General features: G+C 42.0%; 1 protein-coding gene across 5 annotated transcripts in view; it reads right to left on the bottom strand.

The window, feature by feature from the left end:
- GUCY1B1 (guanylate cyclase 1 soluble subunit beta 1) overlaps positions 1 to 18001 on the bottom strand; it is a 47978-nt gene that overhangs the window by 29654 nt on the left and 323 nt on the right. For 2 of the 5 annotated variants that reach the window (XM_029235486.1, XM_029235485.1), the window contains exons 2-4: positions 17576 to 17649; positions 4446 to 4546; positions 2784 to 2902 (exon numbers count right to left, since the gene is read on the bottom strand). In XM_029235486.1, the coding sequence (XP_029091319.1) occupies positions 2784 to 2902; positions 4446 to 4546; positions 17576 to 17649 (294 nt within the window). Of the gene's footprint in view, positions 1 to 2783; positions 2903 to 4445; positions 4547 to 6831; positions 7471 to 16227; positions 16291 to 17575; positions 17650 to 18001 lie in introns of those variants that run through there. The other 3 variants (XM_029235488.1, XM_029235490.1, XM_029235487.1) reach the window with 3 other exon arrangements.

Genomic DNA, 18001 nt, shown 5'->3' with positions numbered 1-18001 from the left:
AATAGATGTACTGTGAAAACATGAGAAATGTCAGTTCCCTGATTCAAACAGGGTAGAGCCAGGAGAGAGGAGGGGAGCCTTCCTGGAAGAAGTAATTTGACCAGCAGGATGAAGAGGACAGGTCCAGCTGAAAAGGAGCAGGAACAGTGTTGCAGACAAAGGGAAGAGCAGGTGCAAAAGCGCAGAGGACAGAGAGAGCAAGTTTAAAGAACAAAAACAAAAAAACAAAAAACATTCTGGAAGAAGTCCTGTTTGGCTGGGCTGGGGGAGCGTAAGAGGAGAGATAGACGGGGATGTGAGTAGTTTCAATTATTTTAATTGCTTTTTACATTTCCAATGAGCAATTGGGAATCACTGAAGGGTTTAAGCAAGTAACTGATGGGAGGAGGTTTATGTGCATTTCAGAAAAGTCACCAGTTATAGAATGGAGAGGAGATGGAGGGGTCATGCAGAGAGATGGGGAAACCGATCCGTCACTGTATATAATGGTAGACTGTCCCACGGAAGGGTAGGGAAATGAAGAAAAGTGGTAGGATTCTGAAAATTCAGTACTTACGACGTAGAGTCTAAGGATTTAGTGACTGTGTAAAGTCAGGTGGTGAAGGACAAAAATAATCTTTTAACTATCCTTAGAATGAGGCCCAGTTTATCTAACTCTTTAAAGTCTACCATGAAGAACGCTTTATTATTTTATGTAATGAAGAACGTCAATTTTTAAATGCAAGCTAGGATCTTAAAACAATTTAAGAAAATCAGTTGCTTTATTTCATAGTCAGCTTTACAGAAAAATGGTCCATTGAATTTGTTTGTAATTAGCCTACTCGTAACACAAATATCTACTTTTAAGGAAAGCAGTATGTTAATGTAGCCAATTTGCCATTAAGATATTGATTTCAAAACCAGGGAAAAAAACAATTCAATCAAAAATAGACAATACTGGTGAAAACTTTACAGTATTCTAACTTTCCAGTTTCCTCATTGTTCACACTGGCACCGAAAGAAAAAAATAAAATAAAATCGTGTGTAATTTAAAGGTATATTAACTAAAATGCCTATTGACTTTGAGGAAAACAGACTCAGGACTATTTAAAATAATGCTGCCCAGGGAAAATAAAAGGCATTAACAGCCATTAAGGCAAGTCACAAATATTAGTCTTCAGGTCATGTTAAATTTTCTCGTGGCCATGTTTAAAAAAGGAAAAAGAGCTGCGTGAAATAAACGTCAATGATACATTTTTATATAACTCAGCATTTCCAATATTTTACCATTTCACCATGTAATCAACATAAACTAGGTACGAGCTATTTGCATTCTTTTCGAAGCCTGGTGTGTGTTTTACCCAGAGCACGTTTCACAGGCTGAGCGCTCACGTGGAGACCATCCTGCCGGGCAGGGCAGCTCTAGAACAGGAGAAACCTCCGGAGCTGCCCATCCTCTGCTGTCCCACTACACACCTAGCAGTCGGTCACAATGAGTAAAGGGTAAAAAAAAAAGAAAAGTAAACCGTTTGTTGACACAGATGTGGCCACTGACAATGTTAAAATTAAGGGAGAGGAACTGCAACTGAAACTTAGCGGAGGTTGACAGCAGTCAACAGAAGTATTAAACATGGAAATGTATTCAAAACCCCCAAATCCCAAAATACTTGTACATCTCAAACTTTAATCCATGTAAAGTAATCCATTTAGGGACAACCTGTTAAAGGTTAATTTAAGTATCTCCTGGCAGCTACTTCCTTTGGAAGTGGCAGCTTTTTCGGACACCAGTAGTTTCGTAAATCCATGGCAGGGACCACAAACCAGTTTCCATCTTGATTTAAGGCTGTTTTTAGTTTATAAGAAAAATGTCACTATGTAAACCACCAACATTTTGATTAAACACTACAGTTCTTATTTTGGCTGTTAAATCAATAATGCAGCTGGACTGCAGGTGGTTTACATTCCCCCCAAACTGGGCTCCGGTTCAGCTAGTATTGCACTGACATCATTTTCCAGCAAGGCCTGGCTGCTTTCAGCGGCCAGTTTAGAAATACCCTTTACAAACAACCACATAACATTCAATGTTAACACATTTCAAGAAGAGGGTCTCACAAATGCCTGTGCTTAAAATAGGACAGTCAATCCCAAAATAGTCTCCCACCTAAGGTGTCATTTGCTAGTATAATAATAAAAAAAAAATAAGGTAATTTTAACAAGAAGACAAAGGCCTTTGACGTCATTATTTACCTTTGACTTCACCTGAGACTGACTTTGGAAGATTTCCTATTTTCCTCTCCAGAGTAGGTTAACTAATATGTAACCGGCAGCAATGATTCTCAAATTTGTTTTGGTGGCAGGTGCTTTCTCCGAAACAACGAGCTTCACGTAGAACATCACAGATACTGATACACTCTTTAATTACGCTATGCAAACTCGGAGTGACTTGCAAGTAGAAAGTAAGCCCACGTTATATACATAAAACCACAGCTACTAGCACAAAGAACTATTTTTAAAAAGGCAGCTGCAAAGATCATAACATGTTGAGCCTTTCAGAGACCACTACTTTACAACTTGAGTATTCAGCATCAGTACCAAAAATTAAAGAAAAAATATGAAGGAAAAATGCTAAAATGTATTCAAGACCATACAATAATTATTATTTTACGTGAATTAGGAAAAATGTCACTATGATTCCATTTCAGCAGTTAGACACTCATCCAGCTGGCTGAATAAAAGGATTCTAGAGACTACATTGGAAAATCAAAACCTCAGAACTTTTAGCTCCAGGACCTCAAACTGCTCACCTGCAGAAATTCTCTGACATTAGATCCCAGCACACGCAGGATTGTGTCATAACCAGATTCTTGACAAAAGACGAAAAACATCTTCCCAAACATTTGGAGGATTTCTCCAGCATTGAGATCTAGTTTATAGATTTGAGAGGCAACAGAAAGAAAATATATTAGAGATGGAAAATTGTTAGTGGGAGGAATGAAGACAAGTGCATAATAAAAAATGTTAAATATCCTCAATTTCTGTGCAGAGTGAACAGATCACAGGAAAAACATCTGGCCAGGAAAATACAATGAAATCTGAGAAGACAGCGTATTGACGTGTTAACAGGGTAAGTTTGTACTTAAAGCAAAGCAGTTTCTCAGCTTGCATGACAAAATTTTGAGCCTTTTAAAACTTATACTTAAGGTATAACCTACTTTTTCCAAAAAATACAGAAGGATCTTGAAAATCATCAAGAATGCACATGATAATTTGTGGTGCAAAATTATTTTTCTTTATATAAATATCCATATTTAATAACTCGGTTGCATACAGTATGTACCCTAAGACCCTGTGTTTTTCTTAATATTCAATTATTAATATTTCCTAAAATTTAAAATTTTTTCTTAATATCAATTTTAGTCACTATTTTATCCAACACAGATATGCAACAATTTATTTTACCAATGCCTGCTTGTTCAAAATGTAGGCTTTTCCAATTTTTGATAATGTAAGTAACTCTGAAATGAAAACACCCATAAATGTTAATGTTAATAAATCTAATCATTTCTTTAAGAAACATTTCTAAAGGATTTGAACATTTTTTAAAAGATTTTGACTGATGATGCAAAATTATTCTCGGAAAAAACTCTTATCTTACCAACAGATTTTAAATGTGCACCATTTCCTCTTTAACTCTACCCTTGACTACACTAGATATTTTTTTTAATTGCCAAATTTGTATAAAAATTATTTCACATTTGTGTCAGTTTTGATTACCAATAAGGCAAGATATTTTTCTTCTTATTATTAACAATTTACCATGCTTTTTTTTTTGGTAATTCTTGTATCCTGCAAAAGGTAGCACTTGCTCTTCTAGCTGTATTTGACAAAGCCAAAAACCATCCATCTAGTCTATCCAACCTGTAGCCTAGCTGTAAATTAAGTGCCATGAGGATGCGAGATACTACTCTGAGAACAACATTTTTCCCATGAAGTTTTTTTTTTTGGACTTTGCCTTCCTTGCATGAGTTTTGCCTGATGCAGACCTCAGTTTCTTGTTTCTTTTACCAATACCTAACAAAACCTGTGATTACAAAAGAGATCTGGAGATAATATTTTCTTTATTCTACACTTTTGAAATTACTGTGCTGTTGACATGGCAACATTAAATTATTTTCATGTTATTAACTTACATTAATTATTAATTACATTAAGTATCAATACTTTTTTTCCTTCCTCAACACATGGCTTTTTGTGGGGAGGGGCAGAGAGCTCCTCTCTTCTCTAAAGAGTCTGTAAAAAGAGCAGTGGGACTCAGTGTGGCCTGAGGCTAACATTACACGTGACTGTGCCCCAGCGGGGCTGGGCAGCACGCGTCCTGCGCAGCTCACACCGCGACCTTGGGCCACGCATGCCTTTGGACGTCTACGGTGGCTTTAGCCAAAGAAGGAGAGTCACATTTAACTTACTGAGGACTTTGCTTGCGGCAGCAACCAGATCATATGTTTTAGAATCTTCGTATATTATTCGGACAAGAAACTGCCCTTCTTCATCTAACTGTGCCTCTCTTCTAGAAAACAAAAAGAAGACAGACAAATAAAAGAACAGCTACAATGATCATATAAGAAATGGCTGCATATCTGGAACAGAATTTACTTTTGGCAAATTTGGTTAAATCAGTGACAGGTACCTAAAAGTCTAGTGATTGCAAAGATCTTACTTCACATCCCCCTCCCCAAATTAAAAATGATATATTTAAGTATGTTTTAACAAGGTTAACATTTGTATAGTACTCTAATGCCCAATACCATACCTGATATTAAATATGATCACGAAATAACTTTTGGTGAAATTAATAGGCAGCAAATATGTGTTGAGTCCCTCTATGTGCCAGGCACAGTTAGAGGCACTAGGGATACAGCCTTTAGTAGGAGAGAGTACCAACCTCTTGAAACAAATGTATTCTAGGAGGGGAGACAGAAGGGCATAAAACTAAGATAGAACTAAGATATACATACATACACACACACACACACACACACACACACACACACACATATAATAATGGCAAGTAGTTTGGAGAAAAGTAAAGCTGGGCAAGGGGGTAAGGGACTCAAGTACGACAGCCAGAAGCATCACTGAGAAGCTGGCAATGGAGTCAAGTGTGAAGCATCTCTGCAGGGAGCCCTGAGCAGCCTGGGAGCCCCGGACGGGGGAAGAGTAGGTGAGAGCGCTGACGGGGGCAGCCCAGGGCCTTGGAGGAGGAGCAGAAGCTTCAGTGAGGGGACGGATCCTGGGGCTGCACTGAGCATGGATGGAAGGCATATAGGATGGAGCAAGGTCACAGCAAGGTGACAGCAAGGTCAGAGCAAGGACAAAAAGAGGACACAGCAAGGTCACAGCAATGACAGAGCAACGTCAGAGCAAGGACAAAGACAGAAAGGTCATAGCAAGGTCACAGCAAGGACAGAGCAACATCAGAGCAAGGACAAGGAGAGGACACAGCAAAGGCATAGCAAGGACAGAGCAAGGTCACTGCAAGGTCATAGCAATGCCACAGCAAGGACAGAGCAATGTCACAGCAAGGTCAGAGCAAAGACAGAGCAAGGGCACAGCAAAGCAAGGCCACAGCAAGGAGACCAGGTTAGAGGCCACCGGGACATTCAGGCGAGAAAGGCCCGTGACCTGAGTCGGGGTGAAAGCAGTGGAGGGAGGGAAGTGGCCCAGATCCCGGTGTACAAGAAGGTTCCACGTGGCTCGCTGATGAAACGGACGCAGGACGTGAGAGAAGGGAAGGACACAAGGATGACACTGAAGTTTTGGCCGGAGCAGCCGGAAGGATGCTGCCACCAGAGGCTCAACTGGGACAGACGGCTGGCCGTGGACCAAGGGGTAAGGCCCGGAGCTCTGTATTAAACACGTGAAGTTTGAGGCGCCCGGTGGACAGGTAGCATCGTCCACCACATCCTCGGCGTGTTAAGTGCAGTAACTCCAAATGCCCGCAGGATTAGTGACAGGAGATCACAGTTGTCAGTTAAATAGTGGTCATGGTTATATATTCATTTTGATGGGATTTAGCTTGTTTTTCTCAAACTAGTGTCTAAACGGGAGGAGAAATCCATCGTTCAAAACACCGCCTGCCCTGGAAGAGCGCAGTCGAGGTCCCAGACACCCCGTCCACATGAGATGCACAAAAACGGGCGGCTCGGGGAGAACGTAACTGGGTGACATTTCACCACATCGCGGGGGGGGGGGTCCTCCGCACCGCCTGGCAGCCTCCTGCCTTCTGCCCCTCGAAAGGGGGGCTGCCACAGCGGCCGCCCGTGGCTGTGACACCAGTGTCTGCTCCAAATGGTAGCACAGCTTGGGTCCAGGGAGGATGGACATTTCTTCAAACACCCCGCGTTCTTCAGAGCAGTCCAATTATTTGCCTGCGGTTACGTGCAACAGTGCACGTGGGGGGGAAAGCATGATTTTGGTGGGCACGAAGACGTGAATTTCAGAGCCCAGGATTTCCCAGTCGAATGAACCTGGACAAATCACATAAAGCATGTGAGCATTAAAACCCCTCTCTCTTGGCGGAAAGAAGGATTGAGAGTTTGGGGTTAGCAGATGTAAACTATTATATAGAGAATGAATAAACAACAAGGTCCTGCTGTAGAGCACAGGGAACTATATTCAATATCCTGTGATCAACCGTAATGGAAAATAATAGGAAAAAGAATGTATATATGTGTATAACTGAATCTCTTTGCTGTACAGCAGAAATTAACATTGTAAATCAACTATCTATACTTCAATAATTTTTTTTTCTAAAACCCTCTCTTCTACAATGGGAGCAATAATATAACCCACCTTCCACAGCTGTAGTGAGATGAAGAGTGCAAAAGTGCGTTCTAAGCCGCTGAAGCATTTTATGTCTATAACTGATATATGTAACGGATGACCGCAGTGCTCGCCATGTCTAAAATCAAAGAGCCACATACAAGCTGTGAAACTCTCCCTTTGGCTGAACATACGCTGCTGTTAAGTGAAAGGAACACATCTTCAAAACTGCAAGTCTTTTTAATACCAAAAGTCAGTGAAACATCCCCAAATTATGAAAATAGAATGTAAAAACACTTACTTATCTTTTGATAAATGCTATTGTGTAACTTACACATTCTAGTTTCTAACTGTATAAAAATATAAAGTATATGAAATGAAAAACTTAGAACAATCCTCCACTATCCTGAGACAACCACCGCTGGTATTATATTCAGGTTGCTTACGCTTGAAAATAATTGCGTATATAACACACACCAGATCATAATGCTTTAAAACCTCCTTTAGTGACTTAACTGTTTGATGGACATCTTTTCATGTCAATAAATATACCTTTCTATACCTTGACTACATAAAATTGCATTGGTTAGGCACACTGAAGTTTTAGTAGATATTAAATTCCTTTTATTTTTTCACAAGTCCAAACAAAATGTTGTGATGAATATCTTTGTAGCATTATTTATACTTGTATGTAAAAATTCTAGATTTAGAATTAAATTAAATTCTAATTTATTCTAGAATAAATTCCTAGAAAAGAAATTACTGATTTGCAGGATATGGAGAGTCTAATTTTTCTCATTTTGTCACTAACATTTTATTATGAAACAGCATTGGTCTACAGATTGGAATTCTGAAGCCTCTGATTTAGGGCATTCTAATAAAATATAAATAAATTTTAATTAAATATATAATAAAGGACAAATTAACTCATGCTCTCACCATGCCCTGTTCTTTTTCTTCCAACTGAGATAAATCAAATGACATAAGTTTTTGTAATGAACTCAGTTTCTCAGAAACAGTCACCAATTCATAACCGTTAAACAGAATACAAAGTTCTTCTGCACAAAATAGAGAAATGGCCATTTCCCTAGAAATCCCCTAACCATGAGTCAATGCATTCCCTCTTTTCTTTCTCTTGCTTTAATAAAACAAGCGCCCGTATCTTTTAAGCTTTACTTCCTGGAATAATCAGCCCAACATGCTCCCAGGAGGGAGGCTGAGATATAAATTAAACAGCAGTACATGAAAGGAAATAATCGTCTTCTCAAAAATCTCACACTGAATTCCAATAAATTATTCAAAATGATTAGAATTCCTTATTTACATTTGTCTTAGAAATCTTTGGGAACAGTGGGTCGCCCTTTGGGTCCTTTTCCCCCTGGGGGACGAGTCTTGCCACAAATAACTGAACACCTATTATGCTCCAAGCCCTTTCTGAGCACTTTTAATATATGAATGAACGAAACAGGAAGATTCCTGCCTTCAAAGAGCTTTACATTTCAGCAGATGGAAACAAACAACAAGCATGTATCATTATATTCATGTATTATCATATTTATATATTATGTTTACATAATATATATGCACATTTTATAATTTATTACGAGGTGATAAATGCTACAAAAGAAAGGAGATCAGGATAAACGGGTGAGGGGAGGGCAGCGGAGGAGGGGCAGTATGCAAGGTTAAGCAGTGACCACAAGAGGCTTCCTGAAGCTACCTCTCAGCAAAGGGTCCAGAAGCAACACTTTTACCTCTGAGACCTTGTCTCTCTGGACCCAACGCACGTCTTTCTGCAGCCCATTCTTCAGATTCTTCCCTTTTCGGGGTAAAAGCTAATTGGAGATACTGCAAACACTTACCGACAACTGGTCTGCTCCATTACACTGAACAGGAGAATTTACAGAGCCAAAGCAGCCATACCCCAAAAATTAATTTCTGGCAATATGGCCATTGAAGCCAGTAGACATTCTGAGTGAGTGTCTCTCAATTCTCAACACTGCTTTTCTTCTAACTTTGAGGTAAACTTAGGTTCGTTCAGACTCTTTGTTGTCAAATGTTTCGGCCTCCAGAGAGCACAGTCGTGGTAACAATAATCTCTCAGTTGTACCTGTTCTTTGAGGGAAGAAAATGTTTTTTCACCAGTTACCTGAAATCACAGAGGGTGACCAACAAATGAAAGAAAGGTTGGGAAGTAAGCTACTATTCAGATTACATAAACACCGTACATAATTCAGGTAACATCACCTTATACTTCTCTATCCCTCATTTTGTCATCCCATAACTTTCAAGGTTTTTTTTCCTCCTTAAAAGCAAAGTAAAGGATGACTCAAATATACACATACAACATTTCTAACAATATGTGATTTATTTTCTTGATATGTAGAATTCCTTTTGTGCTTAAATTATCCAAATTCAGCCATGCACACTGACCAAATTTTCTAGACTCATTCATTATTCAGAGTATATTTTTGGGGTAGCAATTTTGTTTAGAATGTTGCATTACACAAGACAATTATATAATTCCCCGTTCTTTAAATTATATGCGGTTTACATGTGAGGAAAATACAGGCTTCTCTGAGAAACATGATTGAAAATTTTCCCCAAAATGAAACACTTTGGACATGTTTTTTTTTTTCCCCAGTAATTTTTAGCTGACAAAAAAGACCATAAGCCAGCCACAGGCAAACTGGATTAAAATGTATTCAACGCTGTTCATCTACCAAATGGCCACCGACGAAGCACTATCATCAGATATGTTGCTGTGTGTGTGGAAACACTCTGCTCTTTCCCATTACGCCTGTGACAGTCCCCCGGATAAACCCAGACGACTACAGTCTCCCACTGTTTCCAAATAGTGTGACTGACCGTAGTTTGTGTTATCTTTCCCTGGACACTTAATAACTGTGCTTGGTGGTTAAGCATTAGATCTTTCTACTTGGCGCATCACCCCCTGAAAGAGGTCAGCAGACAATAATAAATATTTAGAGAAGGTTTAGTTTTAAGTTTGCCTAGGTGAGGTGGGGTGAGGTAAAAAGGCGCTTTCTTTGACCACCAAGTAAACCCAGATGGAAAGAAGCTCAAGTGCTTCCAACCCAGGTCACAGTCTCGCCTTGCACACGCCGGAGAGGAAGGACCCCACACGCATCGCCCCGAGGATGGGCGCGCTCGCCTCTCACAGGCAGAACCGCGCCACCTGGGGCCGTGCTGGTGGCAGAAGAATCTAGGGAGAAGGCCTCCCACATTCAATGTCCCAAACATCTAACTGACAGTAGACAGTAGCTGAAGACGACAAAGGCGGGAGGACGAGGAAATGGTGAGTGGAAGAAGCGGGGACAGCGCGGGGAGAGGTTTCCACTCAGCATCCAAGCAGTTAAGCTATTGCACTTAGTGTGCCGCTTAGCTGACAGGATTTATTACCTCAGATAGCCAAACCCAAACAGGTGCCACCTCTCCCAAGAGCTTTAAAAACAAAGTTCTAACCTGCACCTGGAAACAAAACAAGAAATAACTCTATTCTATATACGTGTAGCCATACGAAGTATTTCAAAATCGAGTCTGTATACGTGAAAAAAAAGTTCCCACTAGCAGTTCGTTTCCTACTTACTTTTAGAGGTGGCTATTCGCTGGAATTTGAACTGAGCATTTATTTACACAAATTACCTTTCCCCAAAAGGGTCGCAGCTATTTTTATCATGGTGGGGGTTTTATGGTTTTGTTTTTTTAATCACTGGTGCCTAACCCAGATACCTGGATTAGAGCACGCACTCTGTGAATGTGTGCATGTTTGTAAAGAAGTGAATGAATGAATTCACTGAATTTAATTCAATGAATTAAATTGAATCAATGAATGAATTAAATACATTTCCCTCCAAACTCCCTACCAAACTCCCTACCAAAAATCAAACAATCACACATTACCGGCAGAAGTTCAGAGTTTGTTTTCAAACTTGGGAATTTTTTTATTATTTAAAGTTGTCAGAAATATCCAGGCAGCATTTCTCACAACTCCATACCTAAGGAGATATTCCTTATCTTCAAAATGGGAATGTAGAAAACTGAATTCATATTCTGACACTGAGCTCCTGCTATTACACACCTTTCCAGGAAGTTTAGGATACTACAGAGACTGCTGGCTAGTAGGTAAAGAAGCTTCCCAGCGAGGTATGAAAATGGAAATTCTTAGATGGGACAGGCTGAACACAGGAGTCTCAAAATAAGGTCTGGTCTCAGGCAGAAAAGATCAACACACGTCAAACGATCAACCTGACCAACGACAGCTCCCAGGGGTGCAGATCCTGTAAAAACCATTATCCCAGCACATGCTGTATTAAAGACAGTACGCAGATACCGTCGTGACGATAAATCCTAGGACGGTCCATTTTAGTGAGAGGTAAGGACGTTCAAGGCTGGGTTGTGTCCATCTGGTATTAAAATTAAAACCTCCCACCACAAAACAAGGCAATTACGATGTATGACACCTGAAAATTAAAATACTTCTCCATTTTCAACAGCACGGTCCGCCAATTCCCAAAGTCTGCATCCCCAGAGGAGAGACTAGTTTAGGGGGTTTGGAGGAGAGAGGCCTCCTGCCTGGACCCCCTTCCAGTGGTGAAGGTCAGTCCTCTCAAGCCAGTGTCTTCACTCATCCAAGCCCTATAAACGGTGACAGTCACGTTCTCACAAGTGACACGGATTTAGACAAAGTACCACTCTGGATACATGATGGTATTTTTTTTCTGACTGTGTCCAGCTTGCCATGAGACAGCCTTATAAGTAAACTGCCCCAGTTCTGGAAACACAAACATTTCAAAGGAGCTCTCGGCAGCAGCTTCATCAAACAAATGAGTCCCTCAGCCCTGTGTGTCCTTTACCCTGAGCACAGCGGCCCAGAGCGCTTCCAAAACTACATAAACTGCTCAGAATTTCTGAGGCTCTGATTTTCTTTAGTAGAGGTCCTGTTCCTGAATAAAACCGCCTGTAAAAACATAACAGCCACAAGCACCTGGCAAGCACGTGAAAACAAAAACAAAGATGGTAGTAGTAACACACATATATGTTGCCCATTTCCATGCTAAATTGTCTTTGGAAAATCGGAAAGGAGAAGCTCGTTAAGTCCTTGTTTGGGGAAAAGCACATAATATGATCATTACAAGCCTATCTGGGTCCAAATCTCTGCTCTGATGATTAACAAATGAGTGGCTTGAGGCAGGCGTTTAAAGTCTTGAAGACTCAGTTCCCTTATTTATGAAATAAGAATAATGAACAAATCTATCTTCTATGGTGGATGTGAGGATTAGGTGAGTTAACAAGTACAAAGCTTTTAGGACCACTACTGCGGAACATATGGTAAGTGTCCAACATGTATGAGCTGTTACATTCAACACTGAAGGTCCTGGTAAGCATTCTCTTCTGGTTTTTAAATTTAATTTCAGCATCACAAACGTCTACTTACAGTCTATGACACTGACTTTAAACAGCACCTTTGAGACACTTGCTAAAGGATTCAATCTTGCCCTGAATCCAACCCAATAGTGTCTTGGGGTTTATGAAATTGGTAATCCAACAGCAGTGCTCTTAATCCTTTTATTATATCCATGTGTGAACGCTGACCCTCCCAAAAAGAGACGTTATAGTTTACTGCTACATCTTCTGCCTTTGTTAGTATCAGAAATGCCCATCTCAACGGAGCTTATATTTTATTAAATAGTAGTTGACGATGTCACCATTCTGACATAATAAATCCTGGTTACGGAAAAAAAATATTAAGTGTGATGAATATACACGTGCTCTATTCTCTGGAAATTAAAAAATGAAAGATAATTCATATATATATTACAGATAGATAGATACAGAGAGAAAGAAGGCTTCTGCTAGTTATAGATGCTAGACTTTAGTGAGATAAGACAGCTGTTCATCAAATAATACTACAAATAAGTAATTATAAACTTGTGCATGTTCTATGAAGGAAAAGTACAGCTGTGGAGGTGAAAGAAGTCTTCCCTTAAGAAGTAAGATTTGTCTTGCCATCTCAAAGCTGGGAAGTATTTCCATTTGCAGGACAGAGTGGGGCATGCGGAGAGAGACCCTACTGAGCACAGGTGTCCTCCCTCCTGGACGGGAAAGGCCAGCCTGGCTGAGGAACTGACCCCCGGCCCACGAGGGTGCTGAGAGTAAGCGGGCCGTGTGGACTGAAAGGTCCCACGTTTGGGTGATCTGAAGACTGACCACAAAGACTTTCAATAGAGGAACAAATCATTCTGCAATTTACAAGTACATCTAATCCATACATCATACACCTTAAACTTACACAATGTTATGGGCCAATTACATCTCAATAAAGCTGGAAAAAAAATTGAGGTAGAAAGGCCTTTCTTATTTCAAATGGGTACTGTGGCACTCATGTGAAATTAAAGAGGAAAGGACTTCGGAAATTTTAAACAGCTTTTATAATAAAAAGTACTGTTAATATTTTAAGACCTACTCGAGCAAGAATATAGGAAGGTATAGAAATTGAATTATATCGCCTCAGGAATAGGAAAATCTGATTAAAACATGGCGAAATGTGGTCCACTATTTGGTTTTAATTTGTTTTGACAAAATGATTAAGAGCATATGGAAGCAACCTAAGTGTCCATTAACAGAGGAATGGATAAAGAAGATACAGTAGATATACACAATGGAGTATTACTCAGCCATGAAAAAGGACGGAATAATGCCATTTGCAACAACATGGATGGACCTGGCGGGTATTACGCTTAGTGAAATAATTCACTACAGAAAATGAAAGACAAATACTGTATGTTACCACTTATATATGGGATCTAAAAAATGAAACAAACTAATTACTGATTTTTTAAAAGAGCATATGCTGCATCTTCAAATAACAGCACACTTAGAGGGATGTGGCATGTGGATTCAATGGATTACTCTTATGTAGGCGGAGCTGGGGAAGGGACGAGCTGAAAAACTCTGGATCTAGAGTGAAAATCGTTAACAGCTACCATTTATTAAACAGTTATTTATCAAGAACTGTGTTGAGCACTTTACAGGCATCATTCAACATATGACAACCCTATGAAGTAGTTATTATCTGCTTCCTTACAGAGTTGAGTCTTGGAAAGTTTAGGCAACTGGGAAAGTCGCATAACCAGCTTACAGCCACGCATTTGCTTATATGAACTATAATGATTAATTCGTGATTAGCAAATTCAAGTAGATGCATTAATTTCAAAACTGGAAGATCAGAATATGCTATCCAACAGCCAAATGCTTCCACGTTTGACTTACAGGCAGAAAAATCAAGATATAATAAGATTAGAAATATCCTGATATCTCTAGACTCGATTTGAAAGCAAGGATTATGTCAAACGTTGTTCCATCCTCACTGCCCGAACACTAGACTGTGCTCCTTAAAACTAAGCTTAACTCGAGAACGAAAGCAGCTTTGAATCACTGAATGAAAAAGTACGCTGCCCCGCTACAGATAAATCTCACAACACATACCAAACACGTCTGCGTCCTTCACACAGGGAAGCAATCATCTTCCTGGCGGCCTTCTAAAGGAACACACTCCAATATTTATCAGCTAACAGTGTCATTACTCCGCTTCCAAATCACATACCAAGATGTTGGACCCAGTAATTTGATGCAATGTGAGCGCAGCCAGGGCCGACGGCAGGGTGACAGAGATGGTCATTAAATCAACTATTTAGGTGCTTTTCTAACACGTATGTCCTGACTTGATGTTTTTCCTGAAATGGTGATTGATATTTCTCATCCCTTAGGACCCATGGCTCCCAGAAAGGGCCACCTCAAAACTGAAAGGACGCCAACAAAACAAGATCTGAGGTAGATTCAGAGGTCTCTTTGACTTTTTTTACACATATTTATGGTCTAGATCAGAGGCGCAAACTACAGCCTCTGGGTCAAATCTCAACCAACACTGGTTTCTGCTCTTTGGGGATCTAAGAGTGGCTTTTACATTTTTTAAGTGGTTACACTTCAATGGTTACACAGGTATGCATGATATCATCAATATTGACTCGTGGCCTGCAGCACCTAAAACATTTACTATTCTGCCCTTTAAGGGAAAGTCTGCTGACCCTCAGTCTTGACAATTTTTCATTTTCTTACAAAGAGGAATTTAAAACTGTTGTGAAACGGTTATATTGTTGGTAACAGTGTAAGTGGATATGGAGTTTACAATGAAGCATTTCTGGCTTAACCCACTTAGAATTTTCTGTCTGGAATCTGTTACTTAGGATTTCGCTTGTCCTTAAATGTTTGGCATACTTTCTGAAGAAGGATGGATGGCCACTTCCTCCTAAACCAAAACAGTATTCTATGAAATTTTATAAACGTCAATTTAGACAGTTTCTCACAGAGCAAAACGGAAGCTCGAGGAGACTGGAATTTACTGAGACAAAAACGTTTTCTTTCATATATTCAGTTTCCATAAAAAGGTAAACCTGAAAGTATCTTGGACCAGTGACTGCAGCAACCCTCCCTGGAGCAGATGGTGAGGTCAGAGGAGGACTCAGCATCTCCAGGAAGCCTTTTAAACTTAAACCCTGCCAACCTCTCCTGTCCTGCCCCCAGGCAGTGAGAATCTCTAAATACTCCTCCAGGGAGCACACGGTGATCCCTCAGGGGTCCTGAGCTGTTCTGAGGTCCTCCATGCAGAGAGCTCAGCAAGGTTCTCTGGTCCAGATACTAAAGCATATCCAAGACGAGATGGGCTCCCCCAAGAGGGATGCTGAGACAAAAGAGGATCCAACTTAACACCTGGATTGCCAACACTAGTATAACTAATGGCATTTCTCTTGCAGGGGCACACGATCCTTGAGGTCATTTTGTAGGAAAAAGATCCATGATTTGCTTCACTTTACCAGAAAACAAAAAATGTTTTGTATGATTTAAATTATTAGCACTTAAACAGATGAAGGATACTGCTTGATGCTACTTAAAACTAAATTCATGAGTTAGACGATATTGATGTTTTAATTCAAAATTAATACATTTTTTAAAGGAAAATGAAACAACATTCTTAGCGTGATTTGGTGGCGTTAAGTTCTCACATCGAGGGGATTTGTAAATTTTTAGATATTTTTTGACCTTCTCTGTGGAAAATACGGCCTACATAAACAAATCACTCGTTACTTTAATTTTTAAATTTCCGACACATTTCCCTATGAGGTCTTATTTTCCATTTCTGTATGTGACAGTGATTGAAACTGATAATGGGTAAGACACACGTTCTAAATCCAATAAACATACATAAGACTGTTTCACCACAATAGCCATCCTGTGCTCTCAAAATTCTAAACATATTCATTGCCATCGCACATCCACCAGGAAATTTGGGGACTTCTAGCTTACGGATGAGACATTACCACGTGGGAGATATATATGGTGCTTTCATACCTTCACAGAGAAAGCGGCTTAAAAACAATCCTACACTGAGGTTACATCTGTTTAACGTCTTCTCTTGATGCCTGCTTTCTCTATAACTCTGTCTACGAAGAAACATAAAAATTATGAAGGTATTAATAAGGTGGATAGAAAGTTCAAATCCCAAAGTAAGCTTTAGATGCCTGCTTTCTCTATAACTCTGTCTACGAAGAAACATAAAAATTATGAAGGTATTAATAAGGTGGATAGAAAGTTCAAATCCCAAAGTAAGCTTTAGTGCCTAGATTCTCATTTGATTGAACCACATAACTCTCAAATCCCCACTTCTCTTTATAATAAGTAGATGTGCTCCGTGGGCAACATAAGTGGCTTATGGAACCTGAAACAATGCTCAAGGGTACAGACCCGAGGGGAGGAAAAGTTGCATTCTACTGCTTAATATTTAATCCTGGGCATTTCCTCGGAAACAGATCTGTAGAAGAAATCACTGTCGCGGAACTGCATGATAGAGCCTGTTGGCATTCACTGCCACTAACTGTAGTATTAGGAGCAAACAGCATAAAGCATCACCTACTTGACGTAACAGAAGGAAATCCGTGAGCACAGGCAATGAGAGTGAGTAACAGTAACGTGTTCTCTGCCCACAGGGGAAACACCCTCTCTCCCTCTGGTTGCCTGTGGCAGTCGCACTGCTGTCCCAGGATGCAAATCCAGATAGTACTGAGTGTCGGTGTGGCGACTTGGCTGCGGTCATCCATACACGTTACACGCAAATTTCACCAGAGTGAGAGGGAGAAAAGGAGAGAGCGCTGCTGGACTGCAACGCTCAGGGGTCCACAGGGACGATGCCCCGGTCGCTGCAGCAGGTCTAAACTCCCAGTGGCTGCGGTATTTCCGCGCACGTGCAGAGCACTGGGCTCACAGCTCTGGACAGAAACTAGGGTGCCCTCCTACCGCTGACAGCCTTCCCACAGCAGAAACCAGACGTAAAAGACGGCGGGGGGGGGGGGCGGGAGGGGCGGGGGGCGGGAGAGGTGTCCCTTCGTTTCAGGGGGAAAAACGCGCTCGGCTCACAGCTGCTCAGAAGGGAGTGTCCGCAGCCCGGAAAAGCGTCCCTGCCACGCGTGCCTGCGAGGTGTGCAAAGGGCCCGCGAGCCGGTCTCGGTCCGCTTGCGAGGCCCCGCCATCCCCGGGGCCCCTCCACTTGGGAGCCGCCGGGGCGCGGGCAGCGCGTTCCCACGCCCGCCGGGGCGGAGGCCGCGCGACCCCGGGCTCCTTCCCGCCCGCCCCTCCCGGCCGGCTCCGAGCGTGGGAGCGCGGCGGCCCCGGGCAGGAAGCGGGGCGGCGGGCGCGCACTTACTTGATGTCCTCCCACACCTCCGGGCCGTAGTTGCGGATCACCAGCAGCTCCAAAGCGTGATTCACGAACCCGTACTGCGGGGCCAAGGAGAGCCGAGCGTCAGGGACCGGCTGCGGGGCAAGGCGCCTGGGGACCCGACGGCCGCCGCCGCCGCGCCCGCGCCCGCTACCCCGCCCCCAGCTTCTGCCTCCCCCGCGGACGTTCGGCCGGGGGGCGCGGGAGCGGGGGAGGGGCGGCCCCGGCGCCGGCCGCGCGCAGAGCCCTTCCGTCACCGTGCTCCCCACCCCCAGGCCGCCGAGAAGTGCTGGGCCTCCGGAGGGGACGCGAGCCCGCCCCCTCCCCGGCCGCCGGCCGCCTGAGACGGGCGCCCCCCCGCCTCGGCCGCGCGCACCCTGCCCGAGCTCGGGAGGCCGCGCGCACCCTGCC

Source organism: Monodon monoceros, unplaced genomic scaffold, assembly GCF_005190385.1.
Source record: "Monodon monoceros isolate NGI ecotype Baffin Bay Population unplaced genomic scaffold, NGI_Narwhal_1 Super_Scaffold_20, whole genome shotgun sequence".
NCBI classification, from domain to species: domain Eukaryota; kingdom Metazoa; phylum Chordata; class Mammalia; order Artiodactyla; family Monodontidae; genus Monodon; species Monodon monoceros.
The sequence above is the reverse complement of the archived record's forward strand: the minus strand, read 5'-3'. Positions and strand labels throughout refer to the sequence as shown.